The sequence below is a fragment of the Anolis carolinensis genome, chromosome 4 (genome assembly GCF_035594765.1).
Source record: "Anolis carolinensis isolate JA03-04 chromosome 4, rAnoCar3.1.pri, whole genome shotgun sequence".
Lineage (NCBI taxonomy): Eukaryota > Metazoa > Chordata > Lepidosauria > Squamata > Dactyloidae > Anolis > Anolis carolinensis.
This window is the reverse complement of record NC_085844.1, coordinates 205,656,191-205,676,620: the sequence shown is the minus strand read 5'-3', so window position 1 is coordinate 205,676,620 and position 20,430 is coordinate 205,656,191. Positions and strand designations below refer to the sequence as shown.

At 40.8% G+C, this 20,430-nt stretch overlaps 1 protein-coding gene across 3 annotated transcripts in view; it reads left to right on the top strand.

The window, feature by feature from the left end:
• The window catches only part of kcnd3 (potassium voltage-gated channel subfamily D member 3), a 389,138-nt gene that overhangs the window by 309,236 nt on the left and 59,472 nt on the right, over positions 1-20,430 (top strand). For all 3 annotated transcript variants that reach the window (XM_008109835.3, XM_003220438.4, XM_016993342.2), the window contains exon 3: positions 5,011-5,173. In XM_008109835.3, coding sequence (XP_008108042.1) covers positions 5,011-5,173 — 163 coding nt within the window. The remainder of the gene's footprint in view (positions 1-5,010; positions 5,174-20,430) is intronic.

Sequence of the window (20,430 nt, the reverse complement as noted above, 5' to 3'; positions counted from 1 at the left end):
GGCCGTGTGAAGAAGTCCCAGATGGCACATAACAAAAACCAGAGTTCAAACAGAGAGAACAGTCAACATACATAAATGCAACATGCTGTTTCAGTATTTTCTGCCTCTGGAGTCAGTGAATATAGTACGGCAAGGTTACTGCTTTGTAGCTTATCTCATTATTAATTTTTTAAACTTTGCTTTTCTCCCTTCCTATTCTTAACTGTACTCTACATGGTTACAGCCAATTACAATTTTCTTTCATGGTCTGCGGTGTGTTCATTGTACCTTTCTTAACAAAACAGTCGGTTGTAATATCTTTCTTTTTTGCTTAGGCAATTGATTCCTTTTTCTTTTAATTTCAACTATCTTTTATTTCTCTCTCTCCAGACTTTCCTTTTCCCTTCTCCTGGTGATTCGCCACTAAAAAAAACCCTCCCTTTTCTATGCCCTTCTCTCTCTTTCTCTTTTTTTCTCTACTTTGACTACATCTCCTAGATTCGTCTGCTTTTACCTTCTCCCCATCCCAACATCTCTTAGTTAAATTTATCCCTTTTGCTCCTTTCCCAATCCCCCACTGTTTCTCCTTCCTTTTTCCCCTTCTCTCCATTCTCCCATCATTTGGATTACAATTATTTTTCTCCTTTCTTCCCAATATATTTCTCTTTCTTGTCTTTTTTATGTTTCTGCTTCCACTTATCTGATTTACTTATCTATGTCCTTCTCCATTACCAGGGTTTTTTTGCCTTTATGACTCTTTGCTTTTTTCTAGGAACAACGCAAAACTATAACTAAGATATGTTTTAAAAATCATGGTATGCAAGCTGTTTTTCATTTGAATTATATGGCTTGAACACAGTAGTTGATACTTACTGTATCATGTTTTATGGCATCATTAGACCTCATCCCCATTACACCACAAGAAGATATCACTTGTATTATTATTGTGATCTATCCACCATGACATTACCAAAGGCCATCCCTAGGTCTCAATTTGAGACCCTGTAACCTCAGTACCTGGTATATTTCTAGCCTGGTGGCCAGAGCCGGCCCTAGGTATTTTTCCAGTGTAGGCGAACAGAATTTTGGCGCCCCCCCCCCCCATAGCCCCAAACTCCTTCCTGGTGAGAACGAAGGCGTTTGCAGCTTCTCTGCTCCCCAAACTACCGAACGCCAGGAAGGCCTCGCCAGGAAGGCATTCAGCGGCTTCTCTGCTCTGCAAAATCCTGAATGCCTTCCTGCCGCCGCTTCTCTGCTCCCCAAAGTCGCAACCTCGGCTCCTTCCTTGTGGAGGGAGGCGCGGCAGCGGAGGCAGGCCGCAGGAGACAGGAGTTGCCTCGACAGTGCCCCCAACAAGATGGCGCCACAGGCAACTGCCTAGTTGGCCTGGTGGTTGAACCGCCTCTGCTGAGAAGATATTTCATAAGATAACCTCACTTCTTCTTCACCCTGATGCTTTTGCCCATTTGGTTTCTCAGTAGCTCTGGGTCCGAACCTCAACTTCAGTTCAAAGGAACTACTTTTCTCCATGCTATTATCATTTCTCTCATCTGTTTATAGTTTATACTTATGTTATTCCATCTGGACTTTCAAGGACTCAAGAATTTAGGCTTCTCTGTTAGCAGACTCTTGACTTTGCTTATTCTCCTAAACCCTTGTTACCATGGCATTTACATTGACATCTACATTGTAATGTTGACTCTTGTTGCTAGCCCTGGTCTCCATCCGCAACAACACTGTTGTTCTGAATATTGATCATATCAATAGCCTCACATCTGAATTTCTTGTCATGCCAGCTTACTTCTGGATGACTAATTACATCCAGTTCTACAGGTAGTTTTGAGTCTAGTCAAGAAATCTGAACAAGGAAGTTGTTTTTGCATAGAGGAACTATGTTAGTTTAGGCTGATAATATGGGAGTAAGAATGTTCTCGTACCCTGGCCCTACATGGCAAGCTTATAAAAATATTTCTTGTATGGAACAATGAAAAGGCATCACTACTAGCTTGTTTTTAACTTCTGACCTTCATAGTAGTGTGTGTTTACATGTGTGCATGCTCCCACATATGAGATAAAAATAAGGTATGTCAGCCAAATGGCAAAACAGGATCCAAAGATATGTTATTGCTGTACCCAGAGATTAGAATATATTTTGAATAAAATACATTAATGTAAAATCACCAACTGATCTTAAAACCATATTACAAGCTTGCGCGGCTACCAGTCAAAAGGCACTGTGTAGCTATTAGTATATCTTCCTCTTGTTAACAGATTTTTTTTCGTGTAAGGAGCAACCAGAGTTGCTTCTGGAGTGAGAGAATTGGCCATCTGCAAGGACGTTGCCCAGGGGATGCCCGGATGTTTTTGATGTTTTACCATCCTTGTGGGAGGCTTCTCTCATGTCCCCGCATAGAGCTAGAACTGATAGAGGGAGCTCATCCACACTCTCCCCGGGTGGGATTCGAACCTGGCAGCTTTCAGGTCAGCAACCCAACCTTCAAGTCATGAGGCTTTCATCCCCTTGGCCACCAGAGGCTCCTTGTTAAGAAGAAAAAAAGATGGAAGAACTGGTGGGAGAACATGGGATGGTAACATGATGATGATCTTGCCATCTAGACTTTCTGTAAAGTTCCATAAATAAATCAGATCAATTGTATGATAAAATCGGCACCAACTCATTTTTACAAATTGTTGGTTTTGTGTCATGGAAAGGCAGGGCCGGTCGGAGATAAATTTAAATATTAAGCGGGGGCGCTGAAAAGCGCCCCCCGCCGGCCCCGCCTCCTGCGCCCTGGCCCCGCCTTCCAACCAGCGTGCCCTGGCCCCGCCTCCCGCGCTGCGTGGGAGGCGGGGCCAGGGCACGCTGGGTGGAAGGCGGGGCCAGGGTTGGCCCCGCCTCCCATGCTATTCGCCCTGGCCCCGCCTCCCACGCAGCGTGGGAGGCGCGGCCAGGGTTGGAAAGAGGGAGGCTTCGCCGCCCGGGGAGGGGAGGAGGCGATCCCTCCTCCCCTTCCCGGGCGGCGAAAGAAGCAGGCTTCGCCGCCCGGGGAGGGGAGGAGGGATCGCCTCCTCCCCTCCCCGGGCGGCGAAAGAAGCAGGCTTCGCCGCCCGGGGAGGGGAGGAGGCGATCCCCCCTCCCCTCCCCGGGCGGCGAAAGAAGCAGGCTTCACCGCCCGGGGAGGGAAGGAGGCGATCCCTCCTCCCCTTCCCGGGCGGCGAAAGAAGCAGGCTTCGCCGCCCGGGGAGGGAAGGAGGCGATCCCTCCTCCCCTCCCCGGGCGGCGAAAGAGGGAGCCACAAGGCCAGGGCGCACTGGTCGGGCGGCGGGGCACCGTCAGAGCAGTGCCCCGCCTCCCTCCCAGCCTGACGGCGCCCCCCGGGACCTGCGCCCGAGGCGGCGGCGTCACTGGCCTCTATGGTGGGGCCGGCCCTGCTGGTGGCTTTAGTGGACCTCAGAGGTGCTAGAGATTGTATGCTACCATTGAGTCTTGGACCACCACCAAAGGCCTATGAGAGATCTGATTTGAAGAGAGAAACTGAATGAGTGTTTATATGAGAAAGAGGAGGAGAGGGAGAAGGTGCTAAGAAGGGCAAGATTTGTTTTGGTGGACTTTGCAATTGACTCATTTCCTTATTGTTCAGTTTCCCTGTTTCTATTTTGTGTTTTGTGGGTAATAGCAATTTCTTAATGTAAAAGTGAGTAAATGGTATGTGTTGGAACTGTTGCATCAGGTGGAATTGTGATGCCTTAGAGTAGATACATTCCTATGAACTGCTTATTTTGAAAGTAATAATAATAATAATAATAATAATAATAATAATAATAATAATCATCATCATCATCATCATCATCATCATCATCATCATCATCATCATCATAATTTAATTATATCCCCCTTTTCTCCCTGAATGGGACCCAAAGTGGCTCACAACATTTTAAAAAACAGTACAAGCAGCAAACACATATAACGATAAAACCATCTATAAGAATGACATGAATAAACATTCTAAAATTATTAACAATTGCTATTATTGTGTGGACTCGTCAATTAAAATAACACACACTTTGCACAATTCACTGCAAGTTATCCTTCCTGTCATTTCAGATTAAATTTCTTCATTAAATGCTTGCTTGAACAGGAAGCTGTTTTTTAAAAGATGTCAGGGAAGAGCCTGTTTTAATCTCCTTGGGGAGGAAGTTCCAGAGGGTCAAAGTGGCAATGAGAGAAGGGCCTCTCCAGAAGAGCTTAATACTTGGGTGGGTTGGTATGAGGAGATGCGGTCAGATAGGTAAGTTGGACCTGAATTGTTTAGGGCTTAAAGGTCAAAACCAGCACCTTGAATCAGACGCGGGTACCTAGTGAGTGCTGCTTGAAATATGATGGGGATAGTATTTGGATTTTCTAATTCCAAGATCACATTATCTAGTGCTGGCCCTGATGCCGATGCCATTTTTAAAAAGAAAATTAAATGTCCTAAGTATTCCTGGACTTCAAGCTTGAGAACTCATGAGACTTGTAGTTTTTGATCTAAAACCTGAAGTCAACTCTCTTTTTCTAAATGCAGAGTCTAAAAGTTTGGAAGAAAAAGAAGTATAACTTAATTCATCCATCAACTTGAGATAATAATGAATGTAAACTAAGCAGACTCAGGCTCGAACATCATCTGTCATTTTATAGAGCTTTTATCCACTGAGCCACAGGGTTTATTCTGTAAAACTTGCTAAATGGAGCATCCAATGAAGCAGATTGTTGCCAATGTAAGCATTTTCAAAAATAAACCAATCAAGGAGGGACCCAACAACAACAGAGGGTGGAGAACACTGTAGCTGAAATTCCAGTTCTCTTCTTCTCCCTTACAATAACCAACAGACTTTCACAGAGTACTGATAAACTTTTGGAGTTACTTTTAATGAAGTACATGTGTACAAGACCTCTAGTTCCTACATTCATCTGATATAATCTATAGCACTTTACATGTAGTCAGCTTAATCTTAATATCCCCACCTTCTTCTGTTTCTCTCTTACACTAGTTATGGAGATATGGTACCCAAGACAATTGCTGGCAAGATCTTTGGCTCCATTTGTTCACTGAGTGGTGTGCTTGTCATTGCACTTCCTGTCCCAGTTATTGTTTCCAACTTCAGTCGGATTTATCATCAGAATCAAAGAGCTGACAAGCGACGAGCACAGAAGGTAAGATGCTTGTCTGCTGAAAGGTACACTTTCAAATGCATAGATGTGTATGTGTGTGTGTGGTTGAATTTTCAAGATGAAAAATCAACCTTTATTGCCTTTTTATTAATTTTCTTCTTCCCAATAAGCCTAGGGGCCTTTCAAGATATGACCCGATGAACCTGAAGTGCCTTTTTGCCATTACAGCTTAATAACGACACACAGGACTATCACATGAGGCTGGTAAATGGCAGTATTGCAACATCTGTAGCCAGTACTTTTCACATGACATAGTGTCTCTCCCATTGCTGCTTTGCATTTAAATCATTGATGAAGTACACCTTTTCACTGACAGGAAAGCCTGTCAATTGCTCCCAATATTGTTGATTGAGTGAATGAATGTGATACTGCCCCTCTCCCCTCCATCCTCCTCTACCCCTCACTATTCTTAAGTGGGTTGAAATTAGTTTTATGCATGGAAGAGTGAGCCTCAGGGAAGGGAGAAAAAGATTTGGCAGAAGCTGGTCTTACTGCCAAATGTAGCCCAATCTGATGAGGTCATTGGTTTTTGGACATCCACTGAAAATGAATAATTTAATTAGCAAACTGCATGGCTCTCACCATTATTTCACAACCTTCCCCAAGTTACTGCAGATCAAAAATAAAGAATGATCCCACAAATAGATCAGTGATATTTTTAAACATTTTTCTAAGGTTTGATAAAAATTCTAAGAATTTTTTTTCCTTTTGAGATATTTTCTGCTAACAGCCAGGAATATTTTTTAAATGGTAGGATATTGATGTGTGTTGATGTATTTCCAACTCTGTGTTGACTTTCTTCTTTCAAAAAGACACTATCATTGGAATCTGAATGCCAAGAGTCTATATAATGGAAAAAAATGATGGACCTTTTGAATGGAGGAGCAGACATCTAGTAACAATTCCCTTAAAATTACCCTGGAGAGATATAGTTCCTCTGACTAAAAAGAACATTTATTTTTACATGCTGATTCACTTGTATATATTAATCATTCAGTTAATCTCTATAATATCATGTGCAGAATGTGAGTCCCAAACCAATGAACTCATGGGAATTTTGACTAAGCATTAAAAATTACTTCTTGGTGGGATGAGCAGTTTAACAGCAGACTTTCTTGGAATGTGATCAACACATGTTTCTTGGAGTTTTTAGGTAAATGCTACCTCTAAGAGGTACTGTAATATTGAATTGGATGAAATGACCATTGAAATGCCAGCTATGTGATTCTATGTGAACTACTTAACAATCCACTAGAAAGATCAGATTGCAGTGTACATCTTAGTTCAGCTCAGACTTCAGTTAGTTAGGTAGTTAGTTCCCACCCTCTGAGTCCACAGGTGTGACAGTTGAGATGGAGGGAGGGATTTTCATTTGTTACTGGGCCTAGACATGTTGGACCTGTGCCTTAAAGTTTTTCTTTCCCTCTAACAAAATGCCCTTCAACAGCAGTAGTCCACACATTCACTGATATACCACAGTGTATAAAGTGTCCACACATATCAGAATATCCAGTGAACAGTTTTCTGGGCAGCTGGACACAGTTCCAGCATTTAGAAGAGTAAGCCCACAGATACATTGGATGCTGTCAAGAAATCATGTGACTGCCACTGTTAGCCCAATGTTGCATGAGCAAGTGATAGTGACTCATACAATAAACAATTGTGTTGTGAATCAATTCTACATCTGGGCCAATTAGAAATTTGCAACAATTGTGTCCTAAATTATGAAACACACCCTTCACAGTACTAAGCCACATCTGAAAGTCATTCCCCAGACAGAGATGGTTTGCCATTTTCTTTCTCTGAAATATAGCCTATAAAACCTTGTATTCCTTGATGGCCTCCCATCCATTTACTAATTAGACCTGACCTTGCTTGGCTTCCAAGATCAGTTGGTAACTAGTGCCTAAAGGGTATTTAAGTAGCTAACATAAACATATAGTTATATAGTGCTCCAGCAAGATAACTCAGTACATGGCTACGACAGCAGCTAACTAGGGACAAACGCATGACTATTTAAGCTCCAACTAGGAGAGTATTAGCTAATCACACAAAACATGAAGAAACTATCAAGAATATATAAGCCACAGCAGAAGTAGACAACTTGAGATGCCTGCCGTAGGCCTACACTGCCATGGTTGCAATCTAACATCCCCTCTAACATAAATATCCACATATGGAGATATGCTATGTTAGTACTGCCCAACATCCAGTACTAGTATATCTCCAAATATTGCAACACAAGTCAATGACTGAGTGCAGTTACATAATGTTACACAACTGTCATCAGCAATGCAGTGCCACAGTATGCAGTTCACAATGCATAACAGCAATATGCAACTTACTGTTTACATGACTCTGACTCTTCCACTGTCAGTGGAATAAATCAATTGCACTATGGTTAAAATTTTGTCCTGCCTGCTTAGCAAAGTATATACACATGTATGTCACTAACAGGATGCGAGACTGTATGTGAGCACGTGTATGCGAGCACATGTTCTTGACAGATTTCTGAGATTGGCTAATGAATTACTGGGTCAAAGCATTATTTTCAAAGGGCCTTTCTACATATAACTCAGAATATCAAGGCAGAAAATCCCGTAATATATGCTTTAAACTGGATTATCTGAGCTCACACTTTCATATGTTCCAGTTCAAATAATAATAATAATAATAAAACTTTATTTATGCCCCGCCACCATCTCCCCGTGGGGACTCGGGGCGGCTTACATGGGGCAGAGGTCCAAACAACATAGGACAAAACATAGGCAACATAATACAAATCACACTATAAAAAGATAAAACAGTAATACAATATATCAATTAAAACAAAAATACAAGATAAAAAACTGCATTTAAAACACATAAATGGTAACATCGTTATAAATACGGGATAGATTATTAAAAACCCTCTGGGGCTGATTAATTAATGACTGTATCTCCAAAGGCCTGCCGAAACATCCAAGTCTTCAGTTGTTTCCTGAAGGAAGGTAGAGAGGGAGCCAACCTAATCTCCCTGGGGAGGGAGACCAGTTCAAAGCAGATAATGTGGGATTTTATTCAGCTGTGTGGAAGGGGCCTGACATGTCAAGTAAGGTGGTGGAGGAGGGTGTTGATTTGGGGCTTCTTGTTGATTCTGATGGGACAATTTAAAAATAGCCATTTCCCCCAGAATGTCATCAGCTCCTCTCTTTTTTGTTGTGCATAGAGTTTACTGCTAATTGTACTTAACACTGGCTCAATGACAACATGACAGTGGCATATATCAAATGGGTCAATCTGACATTTTTTCCACTGCCATACAGTATTTATCATGATGCTATTTGGGACTAATAGGTGTCAGTTGAGCAAAGGATTTCACTGTAATCAACATTTAGTTTTTTAAAAACCAGAAGCTTGTACAGGTTGACATGTCAAAAGTTCAGGTTTTCTCTCTTTGCCCCGCACATACCCCTCAAACAAGCACAACCATTAAATACTTTTCTCAGTAAATCTGAAAATAAAATAAAAGACAGTTGATGGCACTGTCTGGCATTTTTAATCCTCTGGGGAAAATCTGGTAATTGACTTTCTTCTAATTAGCTCTAATCACACCTCAGCAACTCGTTGTCTTCAGCAGAAAAGGCTGTAGCAAAGCTATTTCATATCACAATAACTGCTTCCTAAGTCCAAATGACAGCCAGAGTGACATAAACTATAATGAGCTTGAGTTTTTTTCCTATGCAACAAAGAATGAGGAACAATCTATTATTAAATATGTGGTTTATAAACACAAAGAGAAAACAGCAAATGGAAATGACTGAGCTGTAAGTGTAGAGGAAAAATAAATAAAACATGAGCCTACTTCCTCACATATTACTCTCCATCAATATGATCTTAAAACTAAACCTTGGAGTTTAGAGAAGCTTTCTATGATGTAAAACTCCCATTTTATTTTATTTATTACATTTCTGCTTTGCTCTTCTTTCATAAAACATAGCAAAGCTTAAGTGACATGGAGCTTTTCATCCATGTTGACTGAGCCACTTCACAATGTAAAAACATGGCTTCAGATGGTGTTCTGTGAGCTGATGGCAGAAGAGTAGTGACCAATGCTAATGGTGTGCTGTCAGTTCTCCAGATGTGAATTTATTTGTTGTTGCTGCTGTTGTTCCTGTGTACCTTTATGTTGACTCAAACTTGTGACAGTTTCATTTTCTTGGCCAGAGGAGGTTGCTATTATCTTCTAAGTGACGATATAAACTGCATTCTCCCAGTGTCTTACTCAACGTTCCAACCAGTAAACCATGGCTGCTCCTTATTTATGCCAGTACATATTCAGATCAAAGGGTCCCTTTCCTTTTAGCTTGCCTGTAGTGGACATAAAAGATCTCCATGGAGTAAATATGCATGTTTAGCCATCGTCTAGGGGTCAAACAGCAAGGGATTTTAAGTAGAGCTTTCTGCTATTTAATTGATATTTCTAGTACAAACAATGCTTGAATTAGACTGATTCAGCAAGAATTAAGCCTTAGACTAATCTCATTCATGAAGTAACTGCATATTTATATAGCCTGTCTACCTTGTGAGGTCAACTAATGTGCAAGGTTAATTAAGAATAGTACCAGCTCAAGTTGTATCCCACTTGCAGGATGATTTGCAATTTAAGAGGTGAAAGCCTCACTGATGAAACTAAATTGGTGAATCACCTCATTAAAGAGCGGGTGGGATCTCATCACATAAAGCAGATCAAGCAAGTAGGATTGAAGCAGCTGAGCTGGAGACCATCATGGCTGGCACATTGCTGAAATATTCATTGAGGAAATGAAAAATGTGGCTAGTATGAATGTCCAATTTGGTTTATATGCTTCTTTTCTCAGGTTTGGTGATGCCTTAAGCATTTTATATTGCATATTACAGGAATTCTAAAATTATTGGTATTTTAAAAAGACTATACAAGTGCCAAGTCTGTATTATAGTCAAAGGCATTGCAGTGCTAGTCAGTTTCAGTATACAATAACATCTTGTAGTACCCTTCAGTTAAACTGGAGGGCGGGATGTTAGTAGCATAAGTTGTTGTGACTCAGGCCAGTTCCACACAGCCCTTTAACCCACACCTACCCCTAAAACCCGTGCTTTGGGGGGGTCTAGATGCCCTGCCGGAAGGTCCGGCACCCAGATACAAAAGAACCCCCCCCCCCAAAAAAGGGGGAAAATTAAAATTACTTACCCAGCCACCATTAAAGTGCTGGCCCTCTCCTGGCATGTAGAAATGATGCGCCAGGAGAAGGGAAGGGGCAAGGGGGATTTTCCTCCTCTCCCCTTCTCCTGGTGCATCATTTCTATGCACCAGGAGAGGACCGGCAGCACTTTAATGGAGGCCGGATAAGGGTTTTTTTGCCCTTTTTAAGGGGTTTTGGGAAGGGGTGGGGGCTGTCTTGGGTTTTCCGGGCTCCAGAAGCCAGGAAATCCCGGGACAGCTTTGTGGATTGGGCCCAGAAGTCACAATCCCCCAGCCCAATCCAAACAGGGTCCACACCTGGAAAGACCCAGGTCTTCTGAAAATTTCAAATTAATTTGGGACAAACAGGCTTTTCCTTCTTTGTCTCAAATTAATTAGCTTTTTTCTTCGCTATGTGGATACATCCTCAGAGTCCCTCCAGATGAGAAAAAAGTCTATGAAACTCCCATATTTAGTATTATAAATCATCCCATAATATTTTATGGGAGCTAACATTACCAATGACTTTTCATTCTAATGTCCCAGGTCAGTTTAGGTTAACCTAGTATTTTCTGCATCGCTACCTGACCTAAAATAAGATAAGTATCCCAAAACAAGCTTTAGAGCTTTGACTATACATCAATAATAATAATAATAATAATAATAATAATAATAATAATAATAATGGGAAATGGATTAAAATCAATTTCTGAAACATTACATGAGTTTAGAGATTTAGATGTGACAAGTGATCAGTTGGAGTTGGGGAGGACACAATGGAAGAGAGAGAGTGCAGGGACCCCAGGATATTTCTGGGAAAAGTTTGGATGAAAACCTGGGAATATGCAGATTAATTTAAAATGAAAAAATTGGAAACCACTCACACTTCCAGATAATTTCTCCATTCTCATTGAACACTCAGTCTACTTCATCAGTTGCATATGGATGAAGTAAGCTTGAGTATACAAATGCTTTTTCTCAATCTAAAAGATGTTGCTACAAGACCCTTATGACCTCATCAGATAGGGATGAATTTGGCATTGCATGCTGGTTCCCCTTCCCTTTTACCATGAAACCCATCGTCTCCCATCCCACGACACACAGCTACTACTGATGGGGCTCCATGGTAAAAGGGAAGGGGAACAGCAGCAACACAAGAGGCTTCCTTTCCTAGAGATCCATGGAGGGAAGCCAGGTGGCAGACGCTTCCCCCCATGGGATGAGATAAGGGAGAAGCCATGCAATGCAGGGCGGGGGTGGTGATGGGTTCCCCCCACCAGACATCACGGGATTCACCATATTTTCTATTATGGCACCAGAGCAGCTCCATCCTCTGGGAGACCTACCAAATGGCCCACTCCATTCTAATTGGTTTTCTTTTTTAAAAAAAAAATCCAGGAAGTCTGCCAGGTAGCTAAATCTATGTTGTTCATTTAGCTCCCTGGATTCCTTTTGTTTGCATCTCCTTTCTGTGTTTCTCTTCTTGGTCTTCATATTTACTGCTTGCCCTTAAAAGCGTAGCTCTGTTGTTTATCCTTTTTCATGTGAGCTACCTTGTATATTTCTAACTGAAATAAAAAATAAGATACCTATTTGTGTCTTTAGGCAAATATTCAAAATCAGTGTATGGCAAAATTCCCAAAGCCCAAGTTCAATGGATTTACTTCTGCTTTTTGAACTGATCTTTAAGGTTGTTTTGTATGCAATCTAATACTTCCACCTTATTTTTATACAGAGGTATGCATCCCACTTTGTATCATTTTTCCGCCATCCTGCCCTTTCAGGAGTGGTACATATATGCATGCACATTCTTTGATGACTGCTGCATCAAGGCATGCCATGAATGTGAGAACTGTTGCATATATGAATCCCAAACAGAACATTAATTTCTTCTTGCATCCATTTGAATGCAGTGCCTTTTAAGGGAATCAGTCTGTACATACAGCTGTCATGCCAAAAGGCCATATTCAAAGCACATCAGTTGCTTTCTCTGTTGTATTTGATAGCCAATACTGAATGTATGGTAGACAAACTCCATTGAAAAATATTGTTTAAAACAATATGATTCAATCATTAGTTATTGGTCAGTGATCAATGGTAGATTTAGATAGCTTTAGACCATGGATCCTCAAACTTTTTAAGCCAAGGGCTGGTTCATGGGCCCTCAGACTATTGGGGTGCCGAACTATAGTTTGAAAAAACATGAACAACACTGCATATATCTTATTTGTAGTGCAAACAAACATGATAGAACAATGCAATATTTACAATTTTAACCAACATAAACTTACCAGTATTTCAGCGTAAAGTGTGGGCCTGCTTTTGGCTGATGAGATAGCCAAGTTAATTAGAACAGTATCTGTGTGGCTCCACATTGTTTAAGATTCAGAGCAACCCTAAGTCTAAAGTTTAGGGCGGGGACCAGCTAAATTACCTTGGAGGGCAGGATCTGGCCCCCATACCTTAGTCTGGGAATCCCTGATTCAGACGATAGCTGTCATAGTCTCCTATATAGTACCACTGTTGATGGGTTGTAATTTGTTCATTCGTTGATTTACTCCAAAATATGAATTTGGGGGAAATCCTGCCTATTTGTTTGGGTGAATCCATTGATATCACCTTGCCCAAAAGTTTTACCTTATCAACAGCTGTTTCTATGACAGATCACTGACACATGCATAACAGCACTGATGTTGAAGTTTTCTGGTTCTTCAAGGTATACAGCACTGTCCTTAAGATCTTACTACCTAAAGCTGAAATCTCTGTTGCATTCTCTGTCTAATAACCTGCAGAACAAAAATAGAGTTTTATGGTAGTTCAACTAGAGAGGAAATTTCTGTCAAAATTACTTTGCGCCGGACTTCCTTGAAAAACACACTTTTATCCGATCCATGTCTATTTGATGGTTTTTGGATGTTACCTAGAACAGATAGAATTCAGCTTTTAGTACTTTAATTCCAGCGCATATTCCCAGCACTCCAATCCAATTTTACAATTACACATAAAATTCTTCTTGATTGAGCAATTCAGTCTGAACTAGCATTTACTGCTGGGAAAACTGAAGCTCAAGTGGTAATGAACTAACTTGTGTTTGCAACATTATAATTGAATAACATGCAGCAACAACCACGTGCATTATTAGAAATCTATCACTAAAAAAACAGACCTACATTCATCCATATCCAAGTTCTTCATGCATGCCTTCATTAAACTTCAAAATAAAATACACTGAAATGCAAAGTCTCATCCCTTAAATGTCCCAGAACTCTAACCCTCTAGATCACACACATTCCTTTCAAATTCCCATAAGCACAATTTTTTTGTGTTCATTAACATAAACATTCACACCTTCATTTAATAAAAGTAGCACATCTGTGATTGCATACAATCTGAAAGAAACAAATGTTATCAAGAGAATACGACGTTCTGAATGCAACTTACTGCTACTCATTAAGGTTCATAGTGAAGAGCAGAGACATCACATTGGCAACGAAGGTCCGCATAGTCAAAGCAATGGTATTCCCCATAGTAACCTATGGTTGCAAGAGCTGGACCATAAGGAAGGCTGAGCGAAGGAAGATAGACATTTTTGAACTCCGGTGCTGGAGGAAAATCCTGAGAGTGCCTTGGACCGCAAGAAGATCCAACCAGTCCATCCTCCAGGAAATAATGCCCGACTGCTCACTGGAGGGAAGTATATTAGAGGCAAAGTTGAAGTATTTTGGCCACATCATGAGGAGACAGGAAAGCTTGGAAAGATCATGATGCTGGGGAAAATGGAAGGAAAAAGGAAGCGAGGCCGACCAAGGGTGAGATGGATGGACAGTATCCTTGAAGTGACTGGCTTGACCTTGAAGGAACTGGGGGTGGCAAAGGCCGACAGGGAGCTCTGGCATGGACTGGTCCGTTAGGTCATGAAGAGTCAGAAACGACTATGTGAGTGAGAGAGAGAGAGAGAAAGTCATTTTAGAATCTAGGCTGAGTAGACATATCAAAATCCTTCATATTTGTTTAGCATGAGGAAGCTATACCCATATTAAATTGTATTAAACATCTCCATTACTTGATATATACTAGCTTTGCACATCTATCTATCTATCTGTTCATCCAATTTTTCACTTTATATGCTGTCTTTCTCTTAAGATGGGGCCCAAGTCCTAAGGCTAAGACAAGATCACATGAAAATACCATCATTTTAAAAATTGTTTTTAAAATATATCAGTAAAGTTTTTAAAATACAGCACACAAAACATTCAACCAAGCAGAAATGCAAAATGCAACACAAGGCTTTTTATTATGCAAATTTTTCCAACCGTGGGAGAAAATAATGATTTTATGTAGATTTTGAAGGCCAAAAAAAAACCCTCTGTGGTTTCCAAATATTCCCCAAGCCCTGGTTCTGTCCCCAAATAAAAGAAAGATTCACTGCCTTCTCCCTGCCTTTTGTTAAGCTTTTCCTCTTTTCCAAAATTACCAGTCAAAGCTGTGTTGTTGTCCTTTTTCTTTCTGATGATGTTTTTCTTTCTTTCTGGTGATTGGTATATTTTGCAAAGGGCTTATCTGTTACTAGCTTCATTCCTGACATGATTGATTGCTGTTCTTATCAGGTTAGAGTTGTTGACACACTAGCACAGATTTTTTTTCCTATCACTTTTGCATGTCTAATTCTCCAACACTGGGTAAATTGCTGAATTAGTAAAGCTGTATTATGTTTAAATTGGTACGCAGTTTTTATATGCCCAGCGTTCTATGAGTTAATGAAAGAATTTAAGCTCATTATAGAAACAAAAATCAATGCTGAATAATATTTGTATTGGAGCATTCTGGCACCACAAATATGGTATAAAAAGTAGGTAATAAAGAAGGAAACAAGAAGTCCAAAATCTTTCTTCTTCTTCTACAACCCCTTATTTTGGTACCAGAAAGCTCTGACAGAACACAAAAACTGGTCGTGTTTAGCAATCCATTAAAGGTATTACTCAGCCCTGAATATTGTTTCACTTCATGGATCACAAAACTGCTTCTTTTCAGTTTTATTTGCTGTTGGCAATATACTCATTATGACATATTGTGAGAAGGGATAGAGTATTTAAGAGATTTCAGAAGCCAATGAAATATCACAAAAGATACAATAACACTTGAATGCTCATAAATTCTCATTTATCTACAATGAGACAAATACTCAGGCAATGTTAAGTGCATCCTATGCTAATTCTTCATTGGCTTGTGATGCATTTGGCTTTCCTTTTTCAAGCTCCAGCCTTGCTGCACATTAGGCTCAGGCATAGTTTTTTCTCTCTCTCTTTAAACTCCCCATTAAATGGGAATTAAACAATTCCTTTTCACTTGATTTCTAAAGAGAAAGTCAACACATACATCATCTCAGGATCCAAAGTCAAAAGGGTTTCAACAGATGGACCAGATTCAACTTGACATATGAGACTGGGTATCTTTAAGGTTAAACTGAAATAAACAAAGAGAAAATGATGCCATATAATGACATATTAACAAGCAATACTGGCCTAAATCACTCATCATGCAAACAGATTTTGGCATTGTAGAATGCTTTTCCTGAAATGTTTAGAACTTCCTCCTCTTCCCCCATCACCTTGGTGCTCTGGATATAACCACTCTATGCACCACGCTGTGTCTACCACCATTTTCATGCCCAGTGAGCACTGCTAAGATAAGATTGAGGCAGGGGCAAGATATAGGTAGCAGGTTAGCAGCAGTTAATTGCTTTTGGTGCTGCTTGCCTATACAGCAACCATGCTGGACTAGTTCAGTGATGTAGAATACAGCCTCATATTATGCTAATCTGGTGTCATGCCCTGCTCAAACAATGAAGAGGAAGAGCAGGTTGAAGGGCCAGCAACTGTTCTTGAAGCTAGCAGTTCCCAGTAGCCATCCAAATTGGATGTCCCAGTGACTAAATCCAAAAATACTAGCTCTCAACAAGTTCCAGACATACCACAGTGTTAGATTGACACCAAAAAAGGGATAGGGTTTGGGAGATCTCATTGCCCTTATGAAAAACACTCAGAGAGAAGCTGAAAAGTTTAAGTGAGCTATAAATCCAGCAGCTGCACGATGCATCACTGCTGCGGACATCTGACCTGACTTGAGCTGCAACATCTGTGTGTATTTGACTTTCTTCTACTAGTATTAACTTGCTGGTTCACCACTAACAGACTCCTTGCTTTACCTCTTTGGACTGTTTTGGCTATTGTTTGCTGATCATCTGGATCAGTGGTTCCCCAAATGGGGATCTGAAGGGTTTTCTGTGGGGTTGCCAGGCAGTGGTCAGTTATGGAGGTTTTCAGAATAAAAAACAAAAAATCACGTCATCATGTCCTTCACGGAGATTTGTTTGTGTAAACGTGTAACAATCTTTCGCTTGTCAGGTTAGCTTGTTTTGAGGCTCAAGTTCATGCTTCCCTTGATGTTGCCAGCATCCTTGATGAAGTCAAGATGAATTCTTGGATCTGTGGAATGATTCCTCAGCATGCAACATATTTGATAAAAAAAATTATTGACTCAGTTCTGGTGTGCTATGTATTGGTCATATCCAAATGAAAATGATAGTTGTACTCCAAAATCACTACATCTTCACAGATCAGAAAATCTGTAAAATAACACTGGCCAACATGCATTTTGGTATCTCAAATGTTAAACCTGTTCCTGGGTATATTTACCTACTGATTCCAAAAATTACACTGGTTTCCCCTATCGGTTCTAGTTTTTGAGATACAGAATATATGCCATATATACTAGTTTTCATCTGCTCACCCATAGAAAACCATAATAACCATATCTAAGAAACTAGAGAGGATGTGATCTATCCAATGCAATTTTCTGAATCAAAGCCCCAAATAACTCCTGGTACTGGACTAAAACCCAAGACACCAAGAAAAAAATTGTTGGGCTGTGTCAGCCACATTCTAAATATAGTAATGAAGTAAGTTTTTAAGAGAAAAAAGTAAAATGCTGGAGTGCCAGCGTTTTTAAAATTAAAAAGCATGCATAAATTTCATTGTACAAAGAGGGTATGATTCAGTGGTTTGGTTAAGACTTTACTTGCAGCTTGGGAGTACTCCTGGATCTGTCTCTCCAAATGTCAACCCAGGCAAATGCGATGGTCAGGAGTTTTTACTATCATCTTTGGTTGATATGCCAGCTGTGCCCCTTCCTAGGTTTGGAGGGCCTGAAGATGGTACTGCATGCACTAGCAACTTCAAAGCTGGACTTCTGCAGTGTGCTTTACATTGGACTACTCTTGTATCAAGTTTGGAAACTCCATCTGGTTCAAAATACAGCAGCTATATTGATTACAGGATTATCTAGGAGTGAGCATATCACACCTATCCTAAAGTCACTCCACTGGCTGCCAATTAGTTTCCAGACAAAGTACAAGTTATTGGTTTTGACTTTTAAAGCCCTACATGGTTTGGGTCCAGGTTACCTAAAGGATCACCTTTTCCCATATAATCTGCCCCATATACTTTGGTCTTCTGGGAAGCATCTGCTTCAACTAACCAGAACCCCATTGACAACCACCACCCAGAGGACCTTTTCATTGGCCGCCCCTCAACTGATAAACAACCTGCTGGAAGAATTCTGACAGCTAAATGAGCTGTCATAATTTAAAAACCATGTAAACATCTCTTCCAACAGGCCTACACAGACAGTCTTTTAATAAGAATTTTAAGTGTTCTTTGTTGGATCTTTGTTTTGTGTGTTTTAGTATGCATTTTGTAGAGATATGTTTTGGTGTGTAACTTTTATGGAGGTATGTTTTATTGTGTGTATTTGTAGTGTTTTTGCTGTGCTTATGTATTTTAATTACAGTATAGTTCCGGTTATCCAACTTCCGGTTATCCGACATACCGTATTATCTGACGTGCCAGGCCATGTGGCCCAGGGTGCTTGCTGGAGGGATGAGTCTCATCCCTCCGGCAAGCACCCGGCACTTTGGAGAAGCCCGGTGCATGTTGCTGCCTAGCAACACACAGCGGGCTTCTCTAAACCGGGTGCTTGCTGGAGGGATGAGACTCTTCCCTTCGGCAAGCATCCACCTTGCCAGGAGGGATAATAGGGCCTCCCTATTATCCAATATTTTTGGTTATTTGACATTCGGCCCGCTCGTTTATGTCGGATAACCAGAAAACTACTGTATTTTGTAACTCATCTCGAGCCATGAGGAGAGGCAGGTAAGAAACAGAATTATTATTATTATTATTATTATTATTATTATTATTATTATTATTATTATTATGTAACTTTTGGAGGCTTCTGTCTTAAATCATTGGGTACCTATGTAATTGTGGGAATTGAAACAGAATTATTGAGTGCATACTAAAATTCAAAATTGATTATTAATTTTTAAAAAGTGAATCAAATAACAGATTAATGGTGAATTATGAATGAATGGCCATATTCATAAATACTAGATAGCAACTTCTAATTTCATCAGTGAAATCCACTGGTGGAACTTGTTGCAAGGCTCAATACATATTACTTGACATCTATATTTAGGGGTGAATGAAATAAGATGACATACACTTTTATTTCAGGTTTAATCAGAGCTCTTTGTTTTTTGTTACACTGTACCAAAGTTTAATCATGTTAAAGAAAAACTGATATACAGTAAGAGCTAAATTCAGTTGCTGTTCTCAGTTAGTTTAGACCAGGCATGGGCAAACTTTCTAACTTGTAGGCCGCATGGCAGGCCGGAGCGGGGTGGGCAGGCCAGGAGAGAGGAGGTTCTCTCCAAGTCCCCTCCCTGCCCTTTCCTCCCCTTCCTCTTCTCTTTCGGAGGCAGAAAGTGAAGGAAAGACGGGAAACGTTTGGATCCCAAAAGGGTTGGCTTTGGTCAGGATGAGGTGGTGGATGGGAAAAACGTGTATCTATTAGACCCTGTATTGCCCACTCCTGATACAGAATCCTAGAATCCTAGAGCTGGAAGAGACCCCCAAGGGCCATCCAGTCCAACCCCTTGCCAAGCAGGAAGGCACAATCAAAGCACTCCCAGTATTTATTTATTTATTTATTTATCACATTTATATCCCGCCCTTCGCACCCGAAGGGACTCAGGGTGGCTTACAACAGTGGCAACCATTAGATGCCCATACAAATCAATATAAAACAGCACATAAAACAGTTAAAACTATTAAAATACATTGTAAATTAAAATATATGTTTCAAACATAAAATCAGATCCGTTCATCCTCATGTTTTGTCCATGAGAAAAAGCCTCCAAAGAAGGAGACTCCACCACACTCTGAGGCAGCCTATGCCACTCTCCAGGAAGTTCTCCCTAATCTTTTAAGTCGAATCTCTTTCCCTGCCATTTGAACCCATTGCTCCCTTGTGCCCTGGTCTCTAGAGCAGCAGAAAGTCAATTTTCCCCCTCCACCTCAATGGGACACCCTTTAAAATCTTGAAACATGGTTCTCATGTTCCCTCTCTACCTTCTCTTCTCCCAGCTAAGCATCCCCTAGGAGAAAAGGAAAGAAGGAAACAAAGGAGGAAGGGAGAGAGGAAAGAGAGAAGGAAGGAAAGACTAAAGGGAAGGAAGGAGGGAGGGAGGGAATGGAGGAAGGGAGGGAGAGAGGGAAGGTGGGAGGAAAGAGGGAAGGAAGGATGAAAGGTGGAAGGGAAGGAAGGAGGCGGGGAGAAAGAGGAAGGTAAGGAAGGGAGGGAGGGAAGGAGGAAGGAAATAGCGAAAGAAGGAAGGATAAGATGGTGAAAGAGAGGAGGGCCTGAGGAAAGACCCAAGCGGTTGCATCCGGCCCCCAGGTCTGGGTTTGCCCATACCTGGTCTAGACTCATTAATTCAGTGCAACAGTGCTGACTTTAGATCTAAGATTCTAACATCCATCTACTATGCTTTAGAGAACACAGAAATAGAAGTAAAAGAAGCAAGCTAGTCATCAGGTCTAAATTATATATTGCATTCTCTGTGAAACAGAGGATATTATCGTGTCTTCTAAAATGAGATCTCCATTGTTAAACATATGGTAAATCCATATTTTTTAGA